Genomic DNA, 13,261 nt, shown 5'->3' on the forward strand with positions numbered 1-13,261 from the left:
TTCTTAAAACGCTTCGGTGTCTTATCACGGCGACTTTTAAGATGCTTTGATGTAAGTTACAGATATTCTTAAGGATGTTTTTGTGATTTCAGTGTTGGTTTAGGATTTGACAGGAGTCTTGCACCACCAACAGGGAAGGAAAACATATATGAGAGTCCGACTAATTATCCCTGTAGCCTTTGAAAAGTCCTCATGAGAATTTAAAATGTTTCTAAATAGAATTAATTACTTCAGACAAAAATTATTGCTATCAGTTATTGGTTTTAATCCCTACATGTATGAAGTTCCCTCGAATACATCACGAAGAGTCTCCCACGAGGAACAGGAAGTCAGCCAGGTCAGTAAATGTTACCTTGAGGAGGAAGCAAACAAAAAGATCTCTAACTGCCCAGGTCCTTCACCTTCCTCTTCCTTCTTTTATGGCGGCAACCGTTTGCGTTCTCGGGTGCTCCAGAGGTGGTGGCGGGAGGTGGGGGGCCAGGGAGAGGGTGCTGAAGGTGGGCAGTTAGGTGAGGGGTAGTAGGGGTGAGGGGGAGGGAGCCATCGCTGCAGCTGGTTATGGAGAGGAGGAACGGTCCTCCCCGCCCTGCCCGTCCCGCCCGCACGCCCGCACGCCCATGCCCCACAGAACCCTCCTCACCCGGAGTTAGTTACGAGGGGCGTGTAGGCGTTGTACCGCTAAATGAGGCTGCTCGAAGATGTGTCCCTCACCAAGAAAACACTCGACCTGGTTTTCTCGCCTCGACCTAACTGTTCGGCAATGTGTACAGAAATATATTGTGTCTCCCTGGCTCTGTATTGCTTGGTGTAAGTATAGATAAATAGATATATAAATAGGTTGAGAAATTGATTGATAGACAGGTAGATAGATTGAGAGACAGTTTGGTAGATAGATTTAAATCGATCGATAGATAGAAAGATAAACAGATCGATAAATCGATCTGCTCTAAAAATCTGTTCACTAACTGGCATTTCCTGCATGTTTTTCTGGGTGAAAACTGTTAAAAATACTCGTTCAGAATTTTACTCGTCTCTTCCCCAGAAACAATTAACTCCCTATCAGCTGTCTTTAATGGACCTATTATTTCTCCGTTCGTCCTATATACCTGATAGAATCCCTTGGAGTCAGTCTTCGCCTGGCTGGCTACTTTTAATTCATAGTTGTTTTTAGCCTTCTTCGTTAATTTCCCGGCTGTTTTAATCCATTATATTAAGGTTTTAAATCCTCTTCCCCTGCCTTTAATCTCCTATATATACTTCTCTTCCGTCCTATTTTAAGCTACCAGTCATCCCCTTAGGGTCATTTTTCTGTGGCCTTATTGTTCTATAAGGAATGTTTGCTAACTGTCCTGTATGTAATCCATCAATGAAATGTTTATACAACTCATCAACATTTTACTTCCCCTAATCATCCCATCCCGACTCTCTCCATTGTCTCCACTCCATCTTCCACCCCCCTCGACCTCACCTCACTCATCTCAGCATGACCTGACCAGCCAACCCCAATCTCGCACCTCAGCATACGAGTATCTCCCCCTCTCTCACCCCCACCACCCCTTCATCCGGCCATTTCTTACCTCCACCTGCCTTCCACCATCACACCTCACTCCACCTCCCTCACCTTGCCTTATCTCCCTCACCTCTGTCCTGGATCCCACCTCCCTTTCCGTTCGTTGCCAGTCAACTCCTTCAAAATCTGCTCTCCTTAAGTCAGGAATTTTACTAGCATTTTTGTTTTTAGAAGCTTCCTCCCATTTTAATTTGTACGTACCTAATTTCACAATTCAGCCTGTTTCTAAAAAGGGTGACCGTTCTAATTCTTCAAACTACCATCCTATTGCTTTAATTTCCTGCTTCTCTAAAGTTTTCGTTAATCTATCCTCAACAGGAAGATTCTTAAACATCTATCACTTCACAACCTACTGTCTGATCGCCGGTATGGGTTCCGTCGAGAGCGCTCTACTGGTGATTTGGCTTTCTTTACTGAATATTGGTCATCCTCCTTTAGGGATTTATGTGAAACTTGCTATTGCTCCAGATATATCAAAAGCTTCTGATAGAGTCTGGCACAAAGCTTTGATTTCCAAGCTACCTTCCTACGGCTTCATCTCAAGTTTCCTTTCTGACCGTTCTATTGCTGTTGTGGTAGACGGTCACTGTTCTCCTAAATCTATTAACACTGGTGTTCTTCAGGGTTCTGTCCTGTCATCCACTCTCTTCCTGTTATTCATCAGCGATGTTCTAAAGTTTCTAAAGCAAACTTCTTGTCTTATCCACTCCCACGCTGATGATACCACCCTACATTTTTCCACGTCTTTTCGTAGGCGTCCAACTCTTCAGGAAATAAACACTTCATGATCGGTAGTAGTAGTAGTCATATTACATTGGTAAATCATCGCCACAGTGTTGCATCTCTTGCTATCTTCAACCGCTATTTTCATGCTAACTGCTCTTCTGATCTTGCTAACTGCAACTGTTGATCTCTGATGGACAGTCTTATCAGGATGATGTGTGAGTACATAGATAAGTTAAATGTTAAGTCACAGCATCTATCTACGTAAATGTGTATGTTGTTAGTGGAGAGAGAGAGAGAGAGAGAGAGAGAGAGATCCTCGCCCGACGTGGTAACACCGTAAGGAAAATACTCAAAGCCTACCAGACGCAGACCAGCCAGCCGGGGACTACTCATCGACACTAGTACCATCCTTTCACCATGTTCTTGTTGTGAATGTAATAAGGTCGTGTGGGTTGTTGTGCCACATGCGCCAGCGTCTCAGAAGAGCTGTCAAGTGGTGCGTTGACCTGTCCTATGGGGGATGCGGCCGCCGTGTCGATGTGTGGTCCGTGATCATATCTCTTATCGTCAGGTGAGCCCTCGTGTTAGTCCAGAGAGAGAGAGAGAGAGAGAGAGAGAGAGAGAGAGAGAATATCCTTGCTCGCATATGGTAACACTGCAAGAAAATGCATAACTGACAACTTATACCAAGTGCCCTCAGATTATCTTGCAGTTGCAAGATACGCACTTTATCTGGAATATTTATCAGATGAAGGGAGCGAGGTTGATTAATCATGATTCAAAATAAACCGAGTAGCTTAGGAAAATGTCCGTGTTTCTAAAAGCAAGCCGGTGTTGTCCTGTGGCTGTCAACACCTTGGCTAGGAGGTGGCCACTCACTGCTGCACTGGGAACATGGAGTTGCATTTTTCAGAAAGTTGCATATAGAAATCTGCAATCTAGCAGTCACCATTATAGCACTCTGATACCAGGTAAGTTGTATAGTTTGGTGACTGTCACTCATTTTTTTTTTCTGTTAAATGTCATCCCTAAGTCTGATTATTCACTGATTTTCTGTTTAGCTAACCGAAAGATGGTTAAACTCAGACCCCTGCACTGTGAAGGTATTAGAAACACAACAATATTGACTTTATTGAAGGAACTTAACCACTTAATCTATTTCAAGAGGTGGCAGATCAGCATCATGTATACAAGTTGTGTGAAATTGAATATTATTCCTTCTTTACCTTACATACTGTGAAAAATTATCTGAATTATGTAGTAGTGGGCAGACCTATAAAAACTAAGGAAAATTGTAGGGTAGTAGAACCATGTACTGCATCAATGATTATACTGTAAAATTATGTGATTCTGTGAGATGAAGCCAGGAAGCAGCATTTTTAAGGAAATGTGACCCATGAGAGAATAGGAGCCTTTATCTGTTTACTTTATGAAGGGTAGATGTAATAGAATGAATGCATGTGAATTTGAATCTGTACAGTAGAGTAGCATTTAATGATACTCTTTGGTTCATGTATCTTATCAGATGTATGAATACTTCTATATTTCCCTCCTCCAAATTACAAAACTGTTATCCTCAGGAAAGGATATTGAGGAATGTACATAAATGTAAAAGGGTTGAAAGAGTTAAGTTATATTATTAAGTTTATTTTATGATCTTGCAGTTGAGAGGACAAAGCCCCCTTAGGTTATGAATCTAACTTAATGTAATCTAAGGCCCCTGTATAGAGTTGGCAGCTGGAAGATGACAGAGTAGCCAGCTTTACTGAAGCTGCTTAAGCAAGAAAGGAGACTGGAAATTTCTAGTTGAGATTTTTGGAAGGAGGACAGACAAAAATATGTTCATTCTAGAATATAGATAATTAGTAGGTGTTACTAAAAAAAAAAAAAAAAAGATAGCTTTCTGGAAGCTTGTGTCAACTGTATAGATGGGAAGACTTGGCAACTGGCGGATATTAGCTGGCATGTGTCTGGGGAGACAAGGCACAGCAGCAATTGGCCAGCAGCAATGTACCCCTTTAATGTAAAACAATACCTAAAGAATGAAATGATTTTCCTAATAGAACTTGATCTACATTGAATTAAAATGCAATTTTGCTGATAAATCATTGTCATAAAAAAAAAAAAAACATCAAAATAAAAAAATGGAAAGTAAATTTTGACTAAGGTGATTTCATTATCTTATTGCTATCTTAATGCTGAGATAAGGAAGTGATTACTGATCCCAGCAGACCAAAGTATGCTATTTAACAAGCTCAGACATCTCATAGGATTTGCATCAGCTGTATGTACTATTATTTTCCTTACTCTTGCTCTCTGAGATGCTTGTTCAAGGAGTCTAGGGATATGTTACATAAATGATGATAAAACTCTTCAAGTAGATTTGAAACGTTTAGTGTTAGATGTATATATTTTGCTGTTAGCTCATGTATGCAATGCAAAAAAATATCTTTACAAGCCCACAACCTCTGGGCTTACTTTAATTTCTCAGTGTCTGTATCCTGGCAAAATACCTACTATGTATTGATTCAGTTTTCAGCCCAACATCAGTATTGTTTAGGTTGTAAGAAGTGTTGATGCCTGAAAAGATACTGATACCAGTTCAAAGTCAGTATGTATATTTCTGGCAATACTTCCCTTTTGATTACCAAGCTAAGACAGAAGGTATGTAGTTACAAAGCTACTATTGATTCAAAAGAATTCTTAGGCAGAGATTAGATCTTGTAATATAGTCATGTAACTTGATTCCAGATAAGACTGAAATTGTCAAGAGAATGTCTGAAGAAGCAGTGGAAGGCTTCACGGTGTTGGCCAAAGCCTTGGCTGATCAGGGTGTCCAGTACATGTTTGGGGTTAGTGGTACCAATAGAGATGCTGCAAGACTGTGAAATACACACACACATACACACACACACACACACACACACACACACACACACACACACACACACACACACACACACACACACACACACACACACACACACACACACCATTATATAACATCATCATCATCATCATCATTATTATTATCAATTAGCATATACTACTTAATCTCATTCTTCAATTGTTGATGGTTCTCACACCTTATGTAAGTCCATGTAAATACATAAAATCTCTGTGAAATTAAATTTCATTAAGTAAAATATTATAGATTACTATCACTAAACAGAACTTTATCTATGAGTATACCAGAGTGTCATTTGTCACTTGCAGATTGTAGGTATTCCAGTTATAGAGGTGGCTGTTGCAGCTCAGCAGGTTGGGATCAAGTATGTTGGGATGCGCAATGAACAAGCTGCATGTTATGCTGCACAAGCCATTGGTAAGATGTGCTTAGGTACTGTCTTGATTGTGAATGAAAAGTGTAAAATGTTTCAGGCCTCACATTACATTCCAAGATTTATGGCAACTGGTCATTTGCAGTGTTTAGTATTTAGTGGTTCAGACTGTCTGAATGCATAATGAGAGAATATCTGTTGCTGTGCTATTTGAAATTTTTATTCCTCTGTGTTATTTTCTCTTTTCTTTTTATTGGTAGGATACCTAACAAGGAGACCTGGTGTATGCTTGGCAGTATCAGGTCCAGGTGTTCTGCATACAATAGGGGGCCTAGCAAATGCTCAGAGTAACTGTTGGCCAGTCTTGGTTATCGGTGGCTCAAGTGATGAGGACCAGGAGGGAATGGGAGCCTTCCAGGAATGCCCACAGGTTCATTCTATTATACTTGCCCAGTTCTTATTTACTATGTGTCTGTTTTGTAGTTATGAAACTATCAATAATGAGTTCTTAGGCTACTAATTAGAAGTTGTGATAACTACATCAGTGACATACTGTATTGTAATGTGCTTCAGGCAAGGATGGAAGAGACAAAACTGCTTTCAGACTCCTCTCTGTTTTATTCTCAAGTGTAAGTTTTTGTGTAACCTTATCATAAAACCCATAGAGCTATTGTTATATTTAAACAATTTTCTTTCAGGTTGAGGCATGTCGTCCTTATTGCAAATATTCTGCACGGCCCCCAAGCATTGAATTAATTCCCTACCATGTTGCAAAGGCCATTAAGAGCACCACCCACGGCAGGCCAGGGGCAGCCTACCTTGATCTACCTGGGAACCTCTTGTCTGGATCAGTGGATGAGTCTCTTGTGCAACCCTTTCCAAGGTATAATTGCTGCTGTGATAAATGAACTCATCCTTGTATTTAGTGATTTATTTATAATATTTGTTAGAAACACCTAATAATAATATGGTACCTGGAGATTGCTGACTTATTATTATTTTTTTTTTTATTTATTTATTTATTTGTTTATTAATATTATTTATTTTATTTTTTTCCAGTATCATCACCTGTCTGTGTTGTAAAGGGAGTCTGCAATATTGGTTTGAGGAAATTTATGTATTTTAAAATTATTTCGTACATATCTTCAGGTGTCCTCCACCCCCAACATCTCTTGCTTCACCTCAAGCCATCTCAGAGGCAGTATCATTACTTGCTGGAGCCAGCCGGCCACTGGTGGTGGTGGGAAAAGGAGCAGCTTATGGTGAGGCTGAGGAACAAGTGAACCGGTTCATTGAAAAAAGTGGCTTTCCCTTTCTTCCCACACCAATGGGTAATGATACACTTTTATTATTTAAATTTTGGATTTTCTAAAGATTCCATTGATGTACAGTGACAAATAATTCTAGAAATGTGTGTAATGAGATTTATGTATCAGTTTAAAGTGAATTTTGTTAAAAACATTGAACAGTATATTGGCCATAAAAGTAACCAATAATTCTGCTTGTTCTCTGTATATTGGGAACATTGTATCCAATTCATTTTGGTATATGAATAAGAGTGGGAACAGTAATATACAGGTAATTGTTGATGCCCTAGGGAAAGGTGTGTTGCCTGACAACCATCCCCAGTGTGTGGCCCCGGCTCGCTCCCGAGCACTCCTGCAAGCCGATGTGGTGCTACTCCTTGGGGCAAGACTCAACTGGATCCTCCACTTTGGCCGCCCACCTCGTTATGCTCATGATGTGAAATTTATACAAGTAAATTTTGGTTTTATTACATTTTTCATAAATCTTTAATTAATTTCTGTAATAGATGGGCTTATTTTGTGAAATGATGTAGTTCTTTGAATTTGGATCCCAATCCAAGTTAATGCTGATCAGCATTAAGGTATATTTTATTTTTATTTTCAGGTGGATGTATGTGCTGAAGAATTTCATAACAGTGTTCAAGGAAGTGTGTGTCTGCTGGGGGATGTAAAAGAGATTTGTGGGCAGTTGGTGAAAGCTACACCAGGCATCCTTCATCCATCACAGTCCTCCTGGTGGGATGCCCTTCGAGAGAAGATGCAAGCCAACAGTGCTGTCAACAATGTAAGGTTTATCCTCATATTAATGAATGTGAAGGAGTAAAGTATGTGCTGCTTTATATTTTCACAAGATAAGAGAAAATATTTTTATAAATAGCATGACATATTTTTGCTCTGGAGATTAATTTCATCTACATCTACAGAAAATGGCCCTTGATACATCTGTGCCCTTAAACTACTATGCAGTATTTCACCACTTACACCAACTCCTTCCTGAAGACTGTGTTATTGTCAGTGAAGGAGCTAATACCATGGACATAGGACGAACCTTGCTACTCAACATGTAAGAGCAGTATAAATACAATATTCTAATATTAGGTAAATGCTTTTGTCAGCAGGGTGCACCAGTCATAAGTCTTTTATGTTGTTCTTATCTAAGTTTTATAATCACATTAATGTCAAGTTCTTTGCTTCATGAACTTTCCCATAACTCAACCCTCATGATAGTACTTATACACTCTTGTGAACACCACAACAGAAATGCATATTGATAATTTCATCTTGTCCTATGTACAGGCAAGTCACTCCTGCATGATTTCAGGTACCCCCGCCATAGACTGGATGCTGGAACCTTTGGCACTATGGGTGTTGGATTGGGTTATGCCATCGCTGCAGCACTCTGGGCACGTGACCATGCTCCAGGAAAAAGGATTGTGTGTGTGGAAGGGGACTCAGCATTTGGCTTTAGTGGAATGGAACTGGAGACGATATATCGTTACAAGCTTCCTATTATTATGATAATTGTGAATAATAATGGTAAGTTAATGTGATGTAAACTCAGTTGAATATGGATCAGAGTAAATGCTATAAAGGTTCTTGTTTTCAGAGATTTTTATGTCTCAGGTCCTTATATTGTATCTTGATATCCCAAACAGGCATATATGGTGGTCTGACAGAGGAGCTGTTCAATGACATTCGTGAAGGGACAGACCCTACCATCTCCACCCCTCCCAGCTCACTGTTACCCCAGGCCCATTATGAGCGAATGGCAGCTGTTTTTGGTGACATTGGGCATTTCTGCACCACAATTTCACAGCTTCAGAAAGCTGTCACCCAAGCCCTCAAGGATCATGGCAAACCTTCACTGATCAATGTCATGATCAGTCCAATGGCTCAGCGTAAAACTCAAGACTTTGACTGGCTAACACGCTCAAAGCTGTAAATACATTAAGGTATAGTAGGCTTTATTCTTATGTGGGTTTTAGGTTTTCAGAATTATTGCTGATGGGAAAAAAGATGTACAGTTCCTTTATATGTTATAAGTGGCATGTTCAAGTGAATTCATAGTAAAGTGTATATCTTTTATTGTATGAAGACAAAATAAACTTGGAATAGTTTCATACATAAAATCCACAATAAACAAAAATAAATATAACCTTTAACCATACCTGACTAATACCTTCATGGAAACTTAATTTTATTTAGTTTTGTCCCTGTGTAGCTAGATCTCATTTGCAAATGTGAAGTGCCTGAAGGATCCTGAAGTTTGATCATATATCTACTGATGTAACATAACAAATCTTTAATAAAATTAGGTAATTTCACAAAACTAAGCAGCATATTGCTTCACCAAGCGATTGAATTCTTCTTCTTTGATCTTGATGTCTTCAACAAACTTATGAGTCTTGTGGTCATCCCTCAACTGGGCAAGGTATCTGCTGGCAACCTAGAAGTAAAAGTAATAATTACTTTTTTATACTACAATTTGTTTATCTTTCGGGGTGTGGCATAAACTATTTCTAGTCTCCTGAAGTAAGGGTGCACACACACACACACACACACACACACACACACACACACACACACACACACACACACACAGCATGAGATAACGAGCTTGATTTCCATGCCTAAAAGATAAAATCAAATGAAAAATAAAAAAAATATTGATCAAAGTAGAGGTAAAAATAAAAAGGTCTTGCCATTCTTACCTCAGGTGGCTTAGATGTGTGGTGAGCAAGAACCATCAAGTTGATCAGTGTGTCTGGGTTATTTGGATCCTTATCAAGAGCTTCTTGAAGTGCTCCTTCTGCTTCTTCATATTTAGCCTGACCCAAAAAACACACTGCTTGACCATTCAGGAGGACAGGAGTACTGGCGTTCTTGTCCATCAGTTCTTGGAATATGTAGTAAGCATCCTGCAGCTTCTCTCCACCCTGCAATGGATGATCTTGAATAATATAAATGAATGCAGGATAACTTCACAATTCGAAGCTTGTCATCTACAGGGAATCTCCTATTCAGCCTTCCACATACTAAGAGTTTTTCTTCATTAAATTTTAAAATTTTACTTTAATTTATATCTTATCTTTACTTTTCTTTATACCATGCCTTATTGTTTCTTTAGGGAATGACTCAGACCATTTCTGGTTTCTTGGAAGGCAGGAAAAGATTCTTAGCTTTCTGCTCCACCTGGGGAGCAAGGTCACACTCTTTAACTTATGTCTTGTACCTATTTATTGCTAGGCGAACAAATGATACAGTGTTAAAGAAGACCCATTTTGTTTACACCTGAACCAGGATTTGAACTTGGTACTTAAGCTGTATTACCAGCACCCTACCTACTACACTAATTTATTGCTTAAAAGTATTATGAAAGCAAAATATAAGTTAATAAAATAATGTCCCAGTCACAGGCAGTGATATGAAAATTTTGGGTAAAGATGAAAACCATAAATGATTGGCTACTGATATATGGTGTTATCTTTCACTAATTATTAGAGTTTAAAATATCTTTATAGACTGCACACTGATTATCCATCAAGTTGGTTTTCTATAACCATTTGAAATAAATAAAGGGAGAGAGACCGTGGCAATGTGTGTCCAGGCCTGAGCCAATTGAGTAAGTGTTGCATCATCATCCTTTTCTTGTAGAGTTTTCAGTTCTTTTCGGGCAGCATCTGGTCGTTCCATCTTTAGGTAGGTTTGTACCATCAGAGCACGGCTGGAAGAACAGGACTTATGTGAACTTATGATAAAAATACAAAGAAAACAGAACATAGAAGATAGTGAAACTATAGCATTAAATTGAAAAATTACAGCATCTAGTGACACACACTTCTTGTTAATTGAACATTGGATAAAAATGACTACAAGGTCAGGAAACATAATAGTTCTGGAATAACCAGAAAAATAACCAAAAAGCCTACCACTCCAGGGCATCTGATTGGTTGAGGACTCTGAGTGCCCCCTCATAATTTTCCTCATGACAGTAGATGGTCGCTGCCACCACCAGCAGGGCAGTGTTGGACAGATCAACATTTCCGCTCAGCTGTGCCTCTAACTCATTCACCACTGTCGGTCTGAATAAAGTGATTTGTGAGAAATATCAAATTATGATGCAGTCTGTATTCAGTAAAGTTATCTACTGTACACAAAAATATATGCAAACTAATCTGACAGCTTCTGCTACAAGAAATTGTGATACAAAAGGAGAAAAAAAAAAAGTTCTAATCTGGTTGGTAAATGTACATCAGACCACTGCAATTGTAAATATTTTCACCTTTTGTCACTTTGTCTTAAGATGAGCCTTACAAAAGATGAGACTGATCAAAATTCTGACAAAAATACCTGTCTATAGATACAATTTTTAATCTGCAGATGAATAAATTCCCCACCACCTGATTCTTATATTAAAAGATCTTTTCCCATTTATTTTTTTCATTTTACTAACAAACTTTATTTACCATTCTATCTTTACCTATTCTGTAGTCATTCACACCAACTGCCTGTTTCTTATCATTCACTTCTTAAATCACCACAAATACATGCTCTTTATTTGCTATCACTTCACACACTTCTTTAATACTGTGTCCTTCCCTGTTCATAAACCTTTTAATTGCTATCACTTCACACACTCCCCTAATACTATGTCCTTCCCTGTTCATAAACCTTTTAATTGCTATCACTTCACACTCCCCTAATAGTGTGTCCTTCCCTGCTCATAAACCTATCACATTTAAGGAAGAATATCTGTGTTATACAGTCTTAACAAGTCTACTTTACTTACCATCCATATTTCACAACTACATGTTATTACAGCAAACAAAATATTGTTTGGAGATTCTTCATGATATCCTTATTTACTCTTACATGCACTCATCAGCAACACAGACCTTCCATCAGGAGACTGGAGGTAGCGTGCTAGGAGTCTAAGGGCCTGCAGAGGTACTGGACTTGAGGGTTTGATCTCACTGAGGACAACACCATATTTGCGTTGACCAATCAATGCACGGTACAAGAAGATATCTCGCTCTTGGCGTATTTCTGGTGTGCTGGGCTGTGGGATTATACACCTTGTGAAAAATCGTTGCGCAGTGCAAGTCTAAAAGATATATAGGATTTATTTTTTAATTACTGTATTCCCAAGAATATTCAAAGCATTGCAGCAATCATCTGTTAACTACAGGTTTTCTAAGTTTAAAATTTGTTTATACTATACAGTTATATGTATGCATATAACATGTAAAACAAAGTAGCACATTAGGTGAGATGATCCTAAACTTTTAGTAAGAAGAGATTAAACAGAGATTAGGTAATCTTTGTTTAATTTCTCCACTTTTTCAAGAGAGAGAGAGAGAGAGAGAGAGAGAGAGAGAGAGAGAGAGAGAGAGAGAGAGAGAGAGAGAGAGAGACTGTTCAGCTCATAGGATCACTGAAGCAAGCCTGGTTTTAACATGGGGTGAACCAAGTCCCTATGAGCTATTAAGGAATTATTTCCCAGGCTGTTTGGTACTCTGCTAGATGTATTCATCACTATGCCATTTGTACACATTGCCACTCACTGCTCAGTAAAAATTTCCCATAATCACCCACAATTATTTATTTAAACATTCATTTATACAATAGCCTCTCAAATAGTTTTGTAGACTAAGAGAGAAAATTAACCTTATTCTCTCTTTATTTGTGTCCACGCAAGCATTTCTTTAGTGCTCTAAATGTAAACAGTATGCCCACTGCTGTAAAAGTCAAACATTAAGCAAGACTGACCATTACGTGATATGTAAGAGGTAGAAAGGGGATTGTGGAAATAACCCTAGCCTACTAATTATCAGACACTGCTTATTTCCTGAAAAAAAGTATGACGCTTTTCTATATCGTGATATACACAATGAAGGCATCGGCAGTGAAATTAATGAAATTAATCAATCTACACATAACCTTTGGATGAAAACGCTAAAGTTACTTATATATTATTCGGTTGAACTTCTGCCTAAAGATGGAAAAAAAAAAAGCAAGAACACTACCATATTAAAATAGTGCCAAACTACACCACCTCCCACCCGGCTCATCCAGACAGCTTACACTCCCCTTCCCTCCTGTCCACCTCCACTCCTCCCATGCATGCTCTCCAGTACCTGTAACTTCTGGGCCTCATTTATACAGTGTTGGTAGTTCCCGATGTAGAAGGAGTTTTTCACTTCAAATAATTCATCCACGTCTTGGTTTGCCATCGTGTCTGTCCGATTGCCTGTCCCCCTCAGGAATGCCAACTTCATGCACTTGTTAAGTGGTGTTAAGTATTCGTTTAACTCATCCAACGGAGTATGACAACGGTTGATTGGGTATTTTTTTTATTTTTTTAGTTTTACAAGATG

The 13,261-nt window shown here is 38.8% G+C and overlaps 2 protein-coding genes across 4 annotated transcripts; one reads left to right on the forward strand and one right to left on the reverse strand.

Annotated features, from left to right (window-relative positions):
* Positions 1-2,617: 2,617 nt before the first annotated feature.
* LOC135107912 (2-hydroxyacyl-CoA lyase 1-like) lies at positions 2,618-9,217 on the forward strand. 3 transcript variants are annotated; one of them, XM_064018292.1, is made up of 11 exons: positions 2,618-2,867; positions 5,048-5,148; positions 5,513-5,621; positions 5,838-6,007; positions 6,276-6,460; positions 6,727-6,908; positions 7,175-7,335; positions 7,489-7,668; positions 7,808-7,947; positions 8,206-8,420; positions 8,540-9,217. In XM_064018292.1, exons 2-11 carry the CDS (start codon positions 5,071-5,073, stop codon positions 8,824-8,826), a joined length of 1,707 nt encoding a protein of 568 aa, XP_063874362.1. In that variant the 5' UTR covers positions 2,618-2,867; positions 5,048-5,070; the 3' UTR covers positions 8,827-9,217. The 3 variants fall into 3 exon arrangements, with proteins under 3 accessions (XP_063874362.1, XP_063874361.1, XP_063874363.1); XM_064018291.1 differs by lacking the exon at positions 2,618-2,867 and adding an exon at positions 3,006-3,267; XM_064018293.1 differs by lacking the exon at positions 2,618-2,867 and adding an exon at positions 4,498-4,580.
* LOC135107914 (coatomer subunit epsilon-like) lies at positions 8,952-13,181 on the reverse strand. Its single transcript, XM_064018298.1, has 6 exons — positions 13,022-13,181; positions 11,780-11,943; positions 10,814-10,966; positions 10,473-10,608; positions 9,596-9,820; positions 8,952-9,330 (listed from the first exon to the last, which is right to left on the reverse strand). Exons 1-6 carry the CDS (start codon positions 13,160-13,162, stop codon positions 9,214-9,216), a joined length of 936 nt encoding a protein of 311 aa, XP_063874368.1. The 5' UTR covers positions 13,163-13,181; the 3' UTR covers positions 8,952-9,213.
* Positions 13,182-13,261: the final 80 nt, after the last annotated feature.

The sequence above is a fragment of the Scylla paramamosain genome, chromosome 16 (assembly GCF_035594125.1).
Source record: "Scylla paramamosain isolate STU-SP2022 chromosome 16, ASM3559412v1, whole genome shotgun sequence".
Taxonomy (NCBI): Eukaryota; Metazoa; Arthropoda; class Malacostraca; order Decapoda; family Portunidae; genus Scylla; species Scylla paramamosain.